Raw genomic sequence first — 18,032 nt, forward strand, 5'->3', positions numbered from 1 at the left:
GCATTTTCTCAATGTAAAGCCAAAATGAAATTCACATCCATTCCGTTTCGTTTCAGGGCCTCATGCAGTAAAACTGTAAAAGAAAGCATTTTTCTTCTCTTCACTTGTAAAAATGAGTCTACTTCAGCCGAATGGCCCGAACTGAAGAAAACCAATGGAGGTCGCATCATCATCATCGTCAGCTCACGGGCAACAAGCTTTGTCCTCCGTAAGCATAGGTACCCTTTCCAAACCCACATCCCCTTGTCAAATTCACTTGCCTCTTAAGAAACCCACCATCCTCCAACAACTCCACCACCGTCCCCACTTACCACCGCCACCGTCTATCATCTCACCACCCAACAAGAAGAATAACACCACCACCACCACCACCACCACCAATAATAATCATCTCACTGACGTTTTGCGTCTGATGGACGGCCTTGGCCTTCCGATACCCGTGGACATTTATACTAGTCTCGTCAAAGAATGCACGGAAACCCGGGACCCTGCCGGAGCTTTGGCGTTGGTCGCCCACATCAATAAGAGCGGTATCCGACCTGGGTTGCACTTCTTGAACCGTATCTTGTTGATGTATGTTGCCTGTGGGCTAATTGAGAATGCCCACCGACTGTTTGGTAAAATGCCCGTTAAGGATTGTAATTCGTGGGCTGCTATGGTTGCTGGGTACATTGACAACGACAAGTATGAAGAAGGAATTTGTTTGTTTGTCGAAATGATGCGCAATCACCAAAACGAACGGAGGAACGCTAATATTCTTGGGTTCCCTTATTCTTGGATAGTTGTGTGCATTTTGAAGGCTTGTGTCCACACGAAGAATTTGGGACTTGGGAAGCAAATTCACGGTTGGTTGACGAAGATTGGGTATTCGAGTGATTTGTTTCTGAGTAGTTCGTTGATGAATTTATATGGGAAATTGGGAGGTATTGAAGGAGTGGACTGTGTATTTGATCGCATGCCTTGTCGTGGCAACACTGTGGTTTGGACGGCTAAAATTGTTAATCTTTGTCGGGGAATGAATTTTGATGAAGTGCTTAATGTGTTTAATGAGATGGGAAGGGAAGGAGTGAAGAAGAATGAGTATACGTTTTCTAGCGTCTTGAGAGCATGTGGGAGGATGGAGGACGATGGGAAGTGTGGTGAGAAGGTTCATGCTAGCGTGATCAAACTGGGATTGGAATCGAATGATTACGTGCAATGTGGGTTGGTTGACATGTATTCAAAACGTGGGTTGCTATGGAATGCAAGAACAGTGTTTGAGACGGTTGGAGGGCAGAGAACTGATGCTTGTTGGAATGCCATGCTCACGGGTTACATACAACACGGAGATTGCATTGAGGCCATCAAAGTTCTTTACGCGATGAAGTCAGCTGGATTGCAGCCTAAGGAATCAATACTCAATGAAGTCATGTTTACTTGTGGGAGTAGAAATCTTGAGAACCAGATAGAGGGATTGTAGATGAATTGAGTTGTATTTTCCCTCTTGGGCGAGTTAGTCGCTGTATAGCCTGTATTACAGAAGAAAAGAAACAGAATCTGTGGATGCCACTCCCTGCTATGCGAGGAGAAATCAGTGAAAGAGTGAAAAATAGAGATCTCAAGAACGAGAATGAGGGATTAATGCTGCTCAAGAATAACGTGGGATTGTCCGGTTATTCCAAAGCTATAGACGAAGACCAGAGGGTTTGACAAATTTGGGTATACAAGGTTTTTTCCAATCAAGAAATGTGTATAGTTCTCAAATTATCTGTTGGAAAGTGACTAGAATTCATTGTCTAAGTCGGTTTAGGCTTATGTGACCTTGGGGGTTCCTAGGGTTGGTCTCTTTCGTTATTGGGGCTTGATATTAGGGTTGTGGAGTATCTCTTTGGATTCGACTAGGATTTGTGTCTTCCTTTCGGATTCCACTAGAGATTTGTCCCTAAATATTATTTGGTGCAACGTTGAGAGCTACGGGTATAGCGGGCTCTTTGTAATCTCCCCTCATTCACAGTGAATTCTCTCTCACTCTTCACCCGTGGAGTACGTTCTTGCTTTGTGCTTAAGCAGAACCACATATATCTTTGCGTCCTTGTTTTTGATTTCTTGTTGGTTTGTTTATCCTCTACTTTGTGGTTGTCGTAACATTATCATATTCAAAAGCCACAATGTGTATAGAAGGTAACCTTATTTGCTACTACACAGTGTTCTGGAACAGAACCAGCACATAGATAAGATGAAGTTGGGAAACACAGCTTGGATTGTTAACATTGTTAGGAAAGCAGCTTTATGATGCAGTCATGCTAAAAATTCCAAAATCTCTGTTCCTCCCAATATCTTCTGAAACGCAATGTGATATTCATGATGCTAATGCTTCTGCATTTCTTAGCAAAATGTACACTTCGAGGCTCTATAAGTATTGCATTTCTTGAGAAAATGAATCATAATGCGAGTATTGCAGTTGCAGTTTTCTGGGTATTTCATTTCCTCTATAAGTCAACAACTATGGTTTTAGTTCATTCTCTAATAATGTTCTCATTTAACAAAATGTACACTTTGAGGCTCGAAGCATACGTTCGCAATCTTGAGGAGAGATATCCAAGGAGCTGCTATGATGCCGTGGAGAAACCATTTCTTTGATCACTAATCTCGTCTTCAGATGTTGGCCACTTCTGCATTCATGAGTTTAACATTGATCAAGTCAGCGCCAATTTCATGCTATGGAAGCCTTTGAAAGTGATTCCATTGTGAAATTTGTCATTGCATTGTTGTCTAACAATTATTTAATTCTTGTACTGCAATTCTACTTTAATATCTGCTCATGTTTTTTTCGTGGCCACCTGTGCATTAAGCCCATTGGCCATTGGATTTAACAGAGGGCTGCTTAATCCACATGCTACTTGTATTAGTTACTCTATGCAAAAGGGATATAGAATAATTGTTGCTCCAATTGTGAGTTCATCTCTCTCTCTCTCTCTCTGGGGCTGCAACGAGCCGAATTGAGGCAAGCTTTAGAATGTTCAGGTTCGTCCATTACGATTTTTAGCAAATTCAAGCCAGGTTTGAGCTTATTGGAAATTTGACGGGTTGAGCTTTTCCTATGTTTGAGTTGAACTCAAATTTGTTCACGAGCCTTAACAAGTAGAATTTATTATATTTATACTCTTATACTCTCATTACGTCTTTTAGATGATTGGATCGAGCGCTAATAGGTATCGAATTGAGCTGATTTTTTGCAAAGATCCTCAAAAAAATGTTCTACATTTAATGAACGGCTTGGATCATTTGAGTGGGTGGCCCCACAACAAAATATGTGCACAATCTTTGTATGTTTTGTCTGTGTGGGTAGTAGTGCTCATATGTGAAATTCTTATGAGTTATTATGTACACTCTAGGTTCACGGGCCAAATATTGTTAGATTCAGATTCAGCCCATTTATTAAACGAGCCTAAAATTGAGGCTATCAAACTCAAACGAGCCTTTACCTAGTTGAGCCTCGAACAGTTCACAAAACGGCTTGACTCATTTGCGACCCTGCTCTTCCCCCCAGTTGATTCTACAAATATAGATTATGTTATAAACCCAAGTGAAGATCATAAAAGACTCGCAAATTTGGAGCAGAATGCTTCCGGGGAAGAAGCCGGACAGCTTTCAGATCTGCTTGGTGACTCTTTGCTTCAACTCAGCTGGGGGACTCAGCGAGTCAAATCAAGGTGGTAACTCAGTGGCTTTTGGTGGCTGTTCAGTTTTTTCTTTTTTCTTTTTTGTTCAGTTTTTTTTATGTTCAAGTTCTGGTAGGTTGTTGATTTCATCCTTGCGCTTATTGTTTAAGGTCTGCGCTGGAGTTCTTTGGAACTTCTACTTCTAAGTCGTTGACAGGTCTCTCATACCAGCACGTAGTGTAAGTTTGCTTCGACAGGGTATGCTAGAGTCTGTAGCCTGTGTGCTTAAAGCAGTAACTCGTGTCTCAATTTGGTAGTTTTTAGTTCTTTCCTTGTATTTGTGTGGAAATCTTTCCCTTCGGGTGATGAAATGAATTGACATGTTCAAAAAAAAAAAAAGTAAGAGGGCGTCTGTTGCGTTTTGGTGGTTCAAGAGAACATAAAATGACGTTCATAATGGCATGAGAAATGATACCTAGAGGTCTTTTGACTTCAATTCCTCTTTTGAAAATATCTGAGACAGAAGGGATAGTCCAAAGTATCTATTTGCTGCTAATTTGAAGTGTCCAAAAATTGCGAATGACACGAAGTTGGCAGCTGATGGAACAGAAGGAAAATGACATTAATGGTAAATGATTTTCCTATTGAACATAATTTCTGTGTAGGCTTCTGTAAGCTTAAGCCACTACTGAATCAATTTGAAGCATGACTTTCTTACAACATTATGACAGGAGGAAATAAAATTAAAATCCTATATATTGCTCAGTCCACGACCTTCGGAACAGAGGTACCAGAGAAAATGTGACCTATCTGGTAAGGAATCTTGTTGAGTGTAGAGTCTCTGTGAAGTGGCTGATCAGACGGCCGTGAAACACCAGGGATAACCGCCATAATGGCCTGTCTTTCCCTATACGATGCCCAAGTGACCAAATAAAGCCCCGCAATGATAAATGATCCCCCTAGAATGCTGTTTCCACAGGTAAAGTTAGAACAGCTATTAGGGTTTTAGCTCCAAAACAAGTTCAGATGTTCATGAAACTACTTCACTGGAAAATATCTTTTTGGTCAGGGCCAAGTGTCACGTGTTTTTAAAGAATAAATAGTAGGTTGCGTAAAGGATCCAAAGTGATGAGAGCAAACCTTCCCAAATAAATAGGGCTTCCAAGGAAAACTGTTGATAAGAAGGCAGATGCAGCAGGTTGAAGAGGATTATAAAGAGCAACCAAAGCAGGTCCCAGAATCTTGTTGGACCATGTTAAAAGTCCATAGTTAAGGGCGGACGCAACGATTCCCTGTAAAAACAAAGGATAGGTCAAAATGTTCTTATCTAGTATTTCCTTTCAACAAGATAGACAACAGAAATCACCAGAAACTGCTCAATCTAGTTATTGAAATTAAAGGAAACTCTAGTCCAACTGATCAATCTGGACCTATTCCTAAACAACCCACCCTGTTTTGGCTGGCGTAAAATCTAAATGGAACTTCTGTGTAGGTAAACTACAGGCGACTATATGTTCTTTTTTTTTTTTGGGACAATGGAGGCCAAAGCTTAACTACAAAGCCTGAGGGCGAACACCACTCCACATGGGGCTGTCATGAGCTAAAAAATCAAGAATCGAACAAGGATGATCAGTTGGAGCGCATCGTGCACCAACTGATCTGCACAAGCATTAGAGTCACGAGACTCACGACTCACATGCTGGATATGACATTCTCAGTTTCATGCAATAATTAGTCTACCGCTTATCCTGTTGTGATTTTTTAATGTGAAAAGAAGATAACAAGCCATGAAATTTCAGAACTGCACTATCCTTGCTACATAGATAGCACAAAGAAATTAAATTGTTGAGCAGAATTGCTGACCTAAGGTAAAAATGAAATTAACTAGCAAAAGTCTACGAACATAACTTTTAAACACAATTCCGTTTGCGTGCAGAGCTATTTGATGCACGTGGACCCATGTGCATCGAACGGCTCCGGTCACTGTTGCGTCCGGACTTGTGCTTTAAAGTTGTGTTAGTAGCATTGCTCATTAACTAGAGACTAACTGCAACTTGAAAAAAAAAAAGGCAAAGAAAGAAGAAAGATACTTACGGCATAGAGTACGGCAAACATCTCAGACTTGGTCAAACTCCAGTCTGTTGACTCGTTGGTTGTAAACAAAGCTGTCACTACCATAAGTACAGCACCAAAAAAGTATGAATATGCTGTCACTGATAGGCTGGCAGGATACCTTGCAAGAAGTGGAGCCTGAAATAATTTTACAGCGATAGGTCAAACTCCACATCAACAAACATCAGCTCTAAGCAATCCCACACATAACTACAACATTTCCTTTTATAGTATATCCCATGGAGGTTGTCAATCAGCTGTCCTGGCGCTAATTGTGTTATACTACATAAAATTAAATCATAAGATGATTTGGATATATATCCCATACATGAGCCTTCCATCTTTCAGGAAGTATAATTAAGAAAATGTAAACAATGAAGTTGAATTGAGAAATAAGACTCAGCAAAAAAAAGAATTGAGAAATAAGAATAGATATATTAAAACGTGGTTGCAGTTGCAGATAAAACTGGAAAACAATACACTTGCTATAAGCACAAAAACGGAGAAAGGACCACCCATTTAAATCCATGCAACTACGAACAACAGAAAAGTAACCCAACCCAATGGTTGTGTAGCTGCACTTAGGTGCAGTGAGGTTGTAGGTTCAATTCAAATGGTGAGGAAGTTGATACACCTTGGTGATGGGTTGGGAAGGGGTTTGGGATAATATAAATTATTCTAACACATGACCAAGAAAAAAAGTAAGCATAAACATTGCTCGAGCAACTGGAAACCCCAAAAGACATCCAATAGTGTTTTAAACAAATAGAGCCAGCTGCATTTTCAGGTTCATGCGAATATGCAGGTATCAGCAAAAAGTATTCCAGAACCTCTTATCAAAACTACTGCCAGCAGACAAGGTAGATTGATGTACCCAGATGGGGGAGGTCAGAATGGACGTGGACCAGAGAAGGGGAGAGACACAGGACTCCACCTGAGCTGCACCTCCTTGAGGTAGGGGGACCACTTCACGGACCCATAAACCATCTCATTTGCCCCTGAAGGGAAAGGGAATGCACACCCAAATAAGGAGAACAAAGATTGGGAACAAGAGGACGGGGGAACGCGAGTCCGCTGGGGACCATTTGTGAGGAGAGCAAAGGTATATAAGGAGAATGAAGATTGAAGCGTAGGTAACTTCTTCCACATTCTTTCCTTTCAAAAACCCTAATTTCTCCTACGGTGACTGACTTGACATACAGAGGGTCCTTTGAAGACAGCAAATGAAAGGACAATTATCCTTAATTACTCAAGACTCAATATACGGTTTATTTTTCTGGGAGAGACGGGGAGATACATAACTATTAACTTCCTGATAAGCTTATGATCCCTCAAAAGTCAACTATTTATTAGTGTTTTGCTCATCACAGACTTTCTCTTGAAGTGGTACCCAGCTTTTTGGCTTGTTCTACTGTAGCTACATCATTTGGCTTAACATTAAAAACTGAAAATGATATCAATGCAAGATCAGATTTTGCTTTGAGTATGATAATGCGAATACAAAAGACAAAAAGAGGGAACCAGTCCCCCACTGGCGAGAATGCAAGAAGGGTGTGATCACACACAATTCCACACAAACATAATTCCAAAAATAGAAGTCCTCAAATACATTCGAGAACCAGAAGGTTATCAGCCAAATTTAAGGTCGTCAAATTAAGAATTTGGTACTGAATGGAAGTCCACTATTGTTACCAGCTAGGCCTCTTGAAGAGTATGAGAAAAAAATTGGCATTCTGCAATAGTGTAATTGTATCTTCATGTACTTGGGAAAGGCAGGATGTGATATTTTAAGTGTTTTTTGTGTGTGCCTGCAATCTGAAATGTAATTGCCAAATATATGGAGGATTGCAGTGGATAAAGAAGCCTTTGGGGACGACTCAGAGGTGGGGTGGTTTGAAACCCCAATTGAAACAATTTTTCAAGCTCACAATACTTATCAAGGGATGGAGAATTCATTAAACTTGAGGTAAGATCCTTTAGGAGGCATAAAGACGAAGGGACTCACCAGTTTCCCTTGGAAGGCAATTTGGTACGTAAGAACTTTCACAGGTTGCTTCTTTTGAGTTAGTGAGATAAAAGATTTTAGTTGTTTATACCCAAGCAGTATGGCTTGGTTCAAGTACAATGCTACCAAAGTACAATGAAATGATATTTCGAATGTACTGCTCTTAATAGCACAACCAGGAAGTAAGGACACAGAATGTCTTTTAAAAAGTAGGACATGGACATTAGGAAATATGCAAATGTATACCACTTAAAAAAAAGAAAATCATATCGGTAAGATAATCACTTTGATAAATTTTCTCTCTATCCATATTGCCAGTTGCATTTTTCAGAAATTGAAACCTGAAAGATGCTATATACATGATTAAAATACGCATATAGCAATGTGCTGATACCAACTAGTGAAATTTTTCAGGATACTCCTAGTTCGACTTGCTCACATGGACTAAGCCAACAAGTCTATGAGAGCTATTCACATTAGAAGGAATTACCAAAGTCCATTTGCACTTCATCCAACCATGTTACCTTGAAATAGACTATCAAACTCTGTGAAGATGAGATATATGATCAAATACCTGAATTGCTAGATAGGCAGCCATGCACATACAGTTCCCAATTAAGCACAACACGCCAAGGTGCCATTGGTCAATTCCAAACTCCATAAAACCAGACATCAACCATCCAGCAGGCTCTGGTTGACCCTTCGCACTTATCTCATTATTTGCTGCAAAATCTGACTCCTTGTACCCAATCAAGGCTGGACCTCGAAATAGAACCATCAATATGGCACCAAACACACATACGAGTGTACCACCAATCTTTGCCTGACCTTCAGTCCTGAGAAGATTCACCGTTTCTGTGCTGCATAAAAAAGATTTACGTATCATATTAAACAAGCAATTGCAATCTAAGAAATCGGCAAAGAAGTATAACAAAAGTAACACAAATGCGCGCGCGCGCGCGAGAGAGAGAGAGAGAGAGAGAGAGAGAGAGAGAGAGAGAGAGAGAGAGCAGGATCACATTATTGAGACAAGGTTAGGAATTGATCAACTGACCCCATTGTTACAGCTAATATGAATGTAAAGACGGGTATTGCAGGTTGAATAGCAGCGGCATAAGTTGGATTTGTGAAACCAAGACCGAGAAGAAATAATAGCTGGTTCCCGAATATCCTATTTCATGTATTCAAAACGACACATACATAACCAAACAGATTGGATTAGAAGGATGTCATGTCGGTCAGAACATCCATAATTTTCTAGAAAGCTCAAACGGAAAAGTTACTGAGAGTTAAACTTACCCAGTTAATCCAAGAAAAAAGAATGACATGACGACCCCTCGAGTCATAGGTGGTCTGACTCTTCTGCACACATGAAACAAGAAGCTTTTCAAACTATTGCACTGTTTATCTACCACAGGTACACGTATTAACTGTTTCTTTAGTGTGTCCAGGCATATAGCTAGTTTCCACAAAATGTTAGTTAAGCAGCTAAATGCATTTTATTTTATTTTATTTGGGGGGTGGGGGGTGGGGGGGCGTAATAGCAGCTAAATGCATTGTATGTGAATAACATAAAAACAGTCTGAGCTCATTCAATAACACTTCAGAAAAGAAAATTGAACAAAGAACACCGATTATACATTACTTTTGCACATGGTGGATCAGATGAACATATGGGTAGCAGAATGGCAGAAATAAAATTTCGAAAAAAAAATAACCTTGAGGAATTTTTTTTGATTCACAGGGTGTCAAAGTTTGTAACTTGATTTCAGCATCAATTGAATTTCCTACATTTCAAGTGAAATCTCACCGACCAAATTTGTTCGTCAGATTATCTATACGCATATGCACGTGCATACATATCTAGAGAGAGAGAGAGAGAGAGAGAGAGAGAGAGAGAGAGGGAGGGAGGGAGAGGGGACAGACTTTTCACGGACGAAGGCGATGGGAGCGAGAATGGAGAGGGCGAGAAGGTCGCGATAGACGCAGAAGACGAGCTGGTTTACTCCCACGTCCAGAGCCAGTTTGGTGATGACGTGGTAACCGCCGTAGCACAGCTGCACCAACACCATTGCCGCATGCGCCTTCCTCACTTCTATACCCCCCGCCGCCGCCGCCATCGCCCCACCGATAATCACACTCCTCTGAGTCCTCTCTCTCTCTCTCTCTCTCTCTCTCTCTCTCTCTCTCTCTCTCGGGTTTATGGTGTCGTCGAATCTGAAGATGGAGAAGGAAGATGCTATGCTCGGTTAAAATGGAAGCAAATCAAAGTATGGTGGAAGCAATTTGGTGGATTTGGATTTTGAAGAAGTTTCTCTCTCTCCCTCTCTGCTTCCGTAGGAGTACTATTTATTTTCCATTTTCGTTTTTCTTTCTTTAAACGGGTGCCCAAACTTCAAGTGAAAGATTTGTTTGGAAACCGAGGGAAAGGAAAAGAAAATAACTGAAAAGTTTAAAAAAAATTCCTCCCTTTTTTTGGTTTGAGAAAGGGAAAAAAAAGAAAAGAGAAGAGAAAATGACCAAGGTCCCGTTCCGTTACGGTTTTTATTTTTTAAGTATTTTTTTTCGCTTAATGAGATAAATTATTCTCTCATAATATATCATATTTAATTTAAAAATAAATAAATATTTATTTTAATTAACAGAACAGAACCCACAAATAAAGTATATAAGGAATAGTAAAATTTTCTTTTTATTTTTCACTTGCTTTCCTTCTTCATTTAATTTTTTCCCTTTTCCGTACTTACTTTTCCACAAGTTCTGTTTTTTCGTGCCATCTAATTCTACAATCAAATAATAGGACGGCCTTGATAAAAAATAAAAAATAAAACCAAGAGGACGACCGACTTTAAAAAAATGGTCTTATTACTGTCAGCCCATTGGGCTGACGATAAGCACACTAGAAAATAAGAAAAACACGTATTTTTGTGTACTTTTTATATCATTTAATATAAATTCACACACACACACTATTGTCAACCCATTGGGCTGAAAATTTAGAATTTTCCTTTAAAAAAAATCCCAAGTAGGATGGCAAATTGTAAATGGATCGAGTGGTTGGTGAACTGTTTGAGATTCGTTTTTTGTTATTCAAATTTGATGTTTTTTAAATGAACCGAAATTGAGACTTAATTTTTGTATTATTTAATAAATGAACCGAGCCCAAATTTGACAGTATTCAGTTCCATTAAGCTCAAAAACCTGAGATTAAAATGTAAATTATACATCAGAGATCCAAGTCAAATACTCCCAAAAACTCTTCTTTTTTTTTTTTATCGTTTCCTTTCATTCCACATATCAGATATCCAAATAAAATACTACTCCGAAAAAAAAAGAATAAAATATCAGTTGACTTCAATTCCTATCTCGATTATCCAGATTACTATTAAAAAATTCATGGAGCCCTTTGCTTGTGTTTAGGAGGGAATTGGCTTATCTCGTCTGCGGTCTTTCTAATTATACCAAAAAAAGAACCTACATGGACGGCTTGGATCTACACAATGCTGAAATGAGATTTGAACCGTTAAATTGCCAAACGGACGGCTGTACTGTGCACCAGCCGGCAACCGCATAGCACCATTCCCCAGTTCCACGCGTAGTCGTGCATTTTGTGCGTAATCATCTCTAACACTATTTCTTTTATATATAATTAAATGTCCGAACTAATTAATACACACTTCAACAAATTTTAAAAATCTGCAATTAACGATTGGGCAAACTTTATCTTTAGCAAAAGGGGTAGCATTCCAACAAGTTGTATTGTCCCTTTCAATCCATTTGATTCCTTTTTCAAATTGTATCCTATTGGGCGTCTCTCATTCAGCTTTTAACAAACGAAAATGATATCGTCGGTACCAAAATCGTAGGGACGGCCACGTCGGGCCGTCTCCGGCCACCGGACGGCCGATCCGAGCCGTTCAAAAATTTAAAAAAAAAAAAAGCGAGGGGGACTTTGCAGGAATCAACGGCATCCGAGTTGTGTAGGGTGCTTAATCCGAGCACCTCTTTTTCATGTATATATGTACACCCCTTTTTCCCCTTTTTCGTGTATATATGTATATATATACATCCCCTTTTTCCCCTTTTTTCGTGTATATATGTATATACACGAAAAAGAGGTGCTCGGATCAAGCACCCTACACATCTCGGAGGCCGTTGATTCCAGCGTAGGCCCCCTCGTTTTTTTCTTTTTAGAATTTTTGGACGACTCGAATCGACCATTTGATGACCGGAAACGGCCCGGCGCGACCGTCCCCACGAGAATATTTTTAAAACAGTTGAGCCCTAAATACCATTGTTTAAGAGAATATTTTTAGTGTTGAAAAACCCTAAATTCAGGATCATCCGCTGGGCAAATTTCGTGAGAAAACTAAAGTCAACGCTCAAATTGTCACAAAATTTTTTAGGATCCTAACTCGATTTCGTCTAATTCCCTTGTCCGATAAAAAATCTACGTATTACTTGCACCATAATCACCTTGGAACGTGTATAATCTAGACATGACAATTTCCTCTGCTTCATGCTTGCCTCTGACCTATCCGTCCCGATCCGAGCGAGTATTTTCCAATCTGAAAATAAAATAGAGTAGGGATGGTATCTGTTTCACCCATCCCCTTTTAACTCGATCTGAATCCAAGTACATAATTTGTATTTTCTTTTGTAATGAGTGGGCCTATAGTTGCAGCATCCCCGGATCTCCACAAAAATAGGTTGTTACAAAGATTTTTTTTAATAACTTAGGGTATTATGTGCCCACACCAACTCATGTTCACCTCAACTAATAATCTTGAAGAGACCAATTTGACCATTTACTTATGAGAATTTCATTAAAGCGAGAAGAACAAAGTTGCGTATAGTCTATAGACCGGCTTGTAAGAGCAAATAGCAAATGTATAAGTCAAAGCTTTGACTCGTTGACGAGGAGGGGTTTGGATAACGTAAAAAGACAAGGCCGGGTGAGTAAAGCCCGTACAAAGCGGACTAGTTTTTTCCAACAAATAAAAAAATAAGGAAAATATAGGCCGCTGATTTTTTGTTAACGTCGCTCTCCTGCACATTTGAGAATAACGATAACAAAAAATGGAGTGGCAAAATCATTTCCCCAAACATAAACAAAACATTTTACGACAGTATATGTTTTATGCTCTAATTATGTTCTGTTTGTCAACTTCGTTCTCAAACTACAAAATTACTTTATTTCTTCCATCAACTTCCTAATTGGAACCAATTTGATATACTAATTAACGAAATAGATAAGAGGAGCATAGTTTGAAGGACGGAGTAGACAAACGGAGCATAGCTTAGGGATGAAATATTAGGCCAAATTGGAAAATTCGTTAACTTTTCCATTCAAAAAAAGGGATTCCGTTTACCGTTAGACCAAATGGGTTCTAATTAGAAAGTTGAGAGATGAAATAAGTGATTTTTATAATTTAATGACGAAGTAGACAGAAAAAAAAAAAAAGAAGAGTTGAGATGATTAAAAAAAGAAAAAAACTCTAAACTAGAGGCCGGATGATAGTAGAACGGGAAATTCCAGATCTCACTCACTTGGTTCTGGGATTTTGTATTGAGCACTCAAAGCATGAAATTCAAAAACAGAGAGGCGAAATTGAGTACCTCTGATCAACTAATTATCGAACAATAAAGCAATTAAGCAAACGAATTCGATGGAAACGAAGAGAGAGAGGGGGGTGGGGAGAGAGACCTTTCAAAGAAGTAGGCAAGAGGAGCGAGAATTGAAAGGGCAAGGACGTCGCGGTAGACGCAGAAGACGGATTGGCTTACACCAACATTGAGAGCTACTTTCGTGATCACATGGTAACCTCCGCAGGATACCTGTACCACTGCCATTGCTGCGTGCGCTTTCCATGTTTCTCCTCGAACAACAACCTCGGTCGCCGCCATCACCCCCTCCTCTCTCTCTCTCTCTCTAGAGGCCGGTGTAGTGAAACTGAAAACCTTGTAACTATAAGCTGGGAATTGATGGGTGGTGTTGAAACGGTTGATGAAATGAATTGGTTGGTGCGTCAGGCCGCTTTTATCCTTCGTTGCAAGCCAACGAATCCGTAATATACTGGAGTATAATGTTTGTTTGGCAAAGGAACTTCCCCAGTAGGGACTGTTTGGATGGAGCTCTTTGTCGGCGAATTTTTTTTTGGTAATGTCATGGGCTTGCACATACCTCGGACTGATCTTCACACACCTCCCGCAGCCGCTTCACATGCTTATGTGTGAAGGTGAGGTGGCCAACAAGAGGAATCGAACCTAAAATCGTTGGAGGAAGTAAACCTCTAACTCCCATGCCAACACAATCAGGCCAACCCCTTGGGATCGTCAAATTTTAATGCATTTTTAATCGAAAAGCAGTGTAACAGGCCCAGATGTTCGAACACAAATCCATGGACATGGTAAGAAACATTTAATACACGTGAATTTGACCCTATGAACATGATACTTGCACATATCAAACGGCTCGAAACATATTTGTATGCGGACATCTATGCATGTTTAAGCATTTTCCTTATTTGAGTCCTACATCAACATACACACAAGGTTAGGGGATTATTTCAGTTATTATAACTCTTCTCTGCAATTTTCTCATCGCTTGGTATTTGGCTAAGCTTCCAGAGAAAGAGAGAGAGAGATGCTTCCTTACCAATTGTCCTTAAATTGCAGCAGCAATACCAGCAAACTAATCCCAAAAGAAGACTTGGGGTTCCTGTGGTGCAGCGGTGCATTGTAGAGGTGTAGTGCATAATTTGAGTTGTCCATTTTGGCTATAATGATCCAAATTTCAATTCAACAATGGACTACTAGATCTGCAAGAGACGAGATCAAATCTGGACCATTGATTGCCGAATGAACGGTAAGGTTAACTATTTTTCATTTTCATATTGAACCCTTGAAGTGCACATCTATACTACACGGTCCCCGGTTCAAAGAACAAGGTTGTCAAATAAGTATATAGTTTGTTTTTATGTTATTAATCGTATCGAGATACATATCGCATATACTACAATATGTTAACACAGTTTAATATAAAAATGAAAAATAATTATACCTTACAAACCAAATATCTATTGCATGATGAAAAAAAAGTTTTAGGATGCAAAATTCCAAGTCTCCCTAATAAGGTGTTTTTAAAACAACATGTTGGACTGTTAAAGGCTTTTTGGTGCCTTAGTCAAGGGAATAAAAGAAGATCACTTATCTGATTTATGCAATACAGGATCGATAATGATAAGTTTTTCTATTAGAGTACCAGTGGATTGAAGTTAAGTTTTTTTTTTTTATCATACACTCAACATCTTAATCAGAATGTAACCTTCACTGCGAGTTTAGAGCGTCCTAGAGAGAGAAAAAGAAAGAGCCAGATCTGATCGGGGGAGGGGCCGCCGCCTCTTCCTCCCCCCCCCCCCCCCCCCCCCCCCCCCCGCCTTCCCTCCTCTCTCTCCACCTCTCAGTTTCTCCCATTTTTCGTTTCTCCCCGCTTCCCCTTCCCGTTCTTTTACCTTTCGTTTTCTGGCCAGTGGTTCGGCCCTCATGACAGGTTTCCGTCCCTGTTGTTCGGCAATGCTAGTTCAGACCGGAGTTGGAAGGCGGTGAGTGGTGGTCCGGCAAGCGGCGAACGTTGATGTGGTAATAAGGTGAGATTTGGAGTTAGGGTTTTGCTTCTCTCTTTTACCAGCCGTTTGGCCTGGTTTCTACCGGCCGGTCTCCCCGGCCGGTTTGTACTGGTCTAGGCTTCTAGATCCAGTGGGTGTTGGTGGTGGGCAAATAAATTTAGGTAAGGGTTTGGTGTTGGCCAAAGTTTTCAATTGTTGTTCTGCCTTTTTGCGTGTCTGGGTTGTGCCGGCGGTTTTGGTGCGCGATTGGGTTGTAGTTGAAGATTTTGGTGTTCGGGTGTGGTGTCTGGTGCTCCGCCGCGGTTACGTGAGCCTGTCGTGCTGCCGACAATCGCGTACCGGAGCTTGAAGTGTCAGCAAGGCTCGCACCGGTGTGGTCCTACCCGTGTCAATGAGGTCGTCGACGGTGGTGGTTTGCCAGTGTTGTTGTGCTTTTCGGATGCAGATGTGCCGGCGTTTTTAGCTCTTTCTGGACATCGTCCCCAATCAGATTGTATCTTGAGCGTAGCTTGGGGATTGGACTGTTGTCCCTTGGGACTTCTACGATCACTTTCGACGACTGGCTCCTAGTCCGGCAACTGAGTTGCAGGCCTGCTCCGGCAGGGGTGTCAAGAGTAGTGGTGTCTTATTGGCATGTACTCGCGTCTAGCTTGTGTTAGTTTTGGTTCAATCCTGTATTTTGTAATGTAATCTGTATTGTCTTCGGGCTTCTCCATTGTATAATGGATTGACGCTTTCAAAAAAAAAAAAAAGTTAATTTTTTTTCAAGTGGTCTGAATATTGCCATAATTAGATCCAATTACTTAAAACACATGTGCAATTTCATTTCTCTCTTACAATAAGGTTGGACTTTTTTTTGTATTTATAAGTAATCGTATAATATGTACTGAATTGAGATATGCCTAGTAGGGATGGCAATCTCAGTCGATCCGTTCGAACCCACCCTGTTCCCCGCCCCGAAAATCCTCGAACTTCGGGGATTCGTTTAGGGATTGGGTAAGGTATGGGGAATTTTTTTTTAAAAATTCGGGGATCGGGTAGGAGACGGGGATAGGTCTGTCCCCGCCCCGAACCCTACCCGTCCCCGTTCCCCGTTCGTTACCCGCCCCACCCCGTTCCCGAAATATATATATTTATAAATAAAAAGTGATAAATATGACCGTTCCTGATACCTTACTTTATTTTATTTTGTTGGCTTTTCTAATTCTGTTTGTGGAGCTTTGTTGGCTCCTAACTTCCTGGCCAACCGACAACCGTTACTAGTACTGTTTCCTCAACCCTTTTCCCTGAAAAAAAAATACAAAACAATCCAAGTCCTTTCGGCTTTCACATGCTAGTATATGCTGTTAGGTGCTGAAATTGTGAAATACAGGTGCCCGAATTCCAAATCCCCGAATTCCACATTTTGGATCCCCGTTCCCCGTTTGGGTCGGGGATGGAGGAAAAAAACAAATTCCCATTGGGGATCGGGTCGGGGATGGAGATGGGGTAGGGGGTGGAGGTAGTACCCCCGTCCCCAACCCGTTCCCATTGCCATCCCTAATGCCTAGTAGGATACGTCATCGAATTTAATTTGGAATTCCTATAAAAAGGATATGACAAGCATAGTTTCTCGAAGGAGACGATACGAATATATTTTTGGCTCTATGCGCGAGTAGACTCTCAATAGAATCCTGGAAAGGAAAGTCACTTCAAGAATCCGAGGGGCATTTGTTGGAAGAGGATGGCGGGGTTCCCACATCAAACCAAATAATCACGTATCTGTTGAGATTTAAGTGTAACCATTCTTCGATTTGGTAATCTATATTTTGGTAACAGATTTTGAGGTAATCCGTTGCTTATTTTCCAGCAATTGTTCCGACAATATCCACTTAATGTGCGCTTCTGCGACTGCCTCGAGCGACAACACTAAGGAGCAGCTCAAACAATGTCGTTGTGCGGAGATGCGATTAAGCTGGGCCAAAGAAAGACGTGACTTCCTAATTTTAAATTCCTAAAGCGGTCCTTAATGATCAGGCGATGCCTAACCAAGGACTTAGGATCAGGGTACTCTCTCTCTCTCTCTCTCTCTCTCTCTCTCTCTCTCCAGTTAGTACCTCTCCTAAAACTAGCGCACATCCTTAAAAACAGAAGGCAAATTGAGAGTACGTCATCCATCAATTATCGATAAAAAAAAAAAGCAATTAAGTAAACAAATTCGAAATGAAACAAAATCTGTAAAAACACCCAGAGAGAGGTACTGACCTTTCGCAGAAATAGGCAAGAGGAGCGAGAATTGAAAAGGCAAGAACGTCGCGGAAAACGCAAAAGACGAACTGGTTTACGCCAACGTTGAGAGCTACTTTTGTAATCACGTGGTATCCTCCGTTGAACACTTGTACGAGTGCCATCGCCGTATGTGCTTTCCATATTTCTCCTCCTCGGACTCCTCCTCCTCCACCTCCGACAAATTCTGTCGCTGCCGCCATCACGGTGGCTCCACAGCCCTCCCTCCCTCTCCCCTCTCTTCTCTCTCTAGAGGAATAGTAGAAGCTAGTTATAACTATAGGCTAGAATAAATGAGTGGTGATGAAACGGTTGATGAAATGAAGTGGTTGGTCCGTTAGGCAGCTTTTATATATCCTTCATTCGCAAGCCAACAAACCC

At 40.7% G+C, this 18,032-nt stretch overlaps 2 protein-coding genes across 5 annotated transcripts; one reads left to right on the plus strand and one right to left on the minus strand.

The window, feature by feature from the left end:
• The first annotated feature begins 154 nt into the window (after window positions 1–154).
• On the plus strand, window positions 155–1,459 carry LOC131306935 (pentatricopeptide repeat-containing protein At1g31790). Its single transcript, XM_058333366.1, has one exon. It carries the CDS (start codon window positions 155–157, stop codon window positions 1,457–1,459), a length of 1,305 nt encoding a protein of 434 aa, XP_058189349.1.
• A 2,780-nt stretch (window positions 1,460–4,239) lies between these two features.
• On the minus strand, window positions 4,240–18,032 carry LOC131308556 (WAT1-related protein At4g19185). Of its 4 annotated transcripts, none has more exons than XM_058335499.1 (7): window positions 17,631–18,032; window positions 9,058–9,120; window positions 8,813–8,929; window positions 8,333–8,618; window positions 5,736–5,891; window positions 4,782–4,933; window positions 4,240–4,608 (listed from the first exon to the last, which is right to left on the minus strand). In XM_058335499.1, the coding sequence occupies exons 1-7, from the start codon at window positions 17,852–17,854 to the stop codon at window positions 4,404–4,406; spliced, it is 1,203 nt and encodes a 400-aa protein (XP_058191482.1). In that variant the 5' UTR covers window positions 17,855–18,032; the 3' UTR covers window positions 4,240–4,403. The 4 variants fall into 4 exon arrangements, with proteins under 4 accessions (XP_058191482.1, XP_058191483.1, XP_058191481.1 ...); XM_058335500.1 differs by lacking the exon at window positions 17,631–18,032 and adding an exon at window positions 13,466–13,767; XM_058335498.1 differs by lacking the exon at window positions 17,631–18,032 and adding an exon at window positions 9,685–9,975.

The sequence above is a fragment of the Rhododendron vialii genome, chromosome 11a (assembly GCF_030253575.1).
Source record: "Rhododendron vialii isolate Sample 1 chromosome 11a, ASM3025357v1".
Lineage (NCBI taxonomy): Eukaryota > Viridiplantae > Streptophyta > Magnoliopsida > Ericales > Ericaceae > Rhododendron > Rhododendron vialii.

Bases quoted from the DNA above. Each gene is read 5' to 3' on its own strand.
- LOC131306935 (XM_058333366.1), top strand. From the start codon at position 155: ATGGAGGTCGCATCATCATCATCGTCAGCTCACGGGCAACAAGCTTTG.
- LOC131308556 (XM_058335499.1), bottom strand. From the start codon at position 17,854: ATGGCGGCAGCGACAGAATTTGTCGGAGGTGGAGGAGGAGGAGTCCGA. The intron at 8,619-8,812 runs GTCAGTTGATCA...TTTTTTATGCAG, and splicing joins ATATTAGCTGTAACAATGGG to CACAGAAACGGTGAATCTTC. The intron at 5,892-8,332 runs GTATTTGATCAT...AAATTATTTCAG, and splicing joins CTGCCTATCTAGCAATTCAG to GCTCCACTTCTTGCAAGGTA.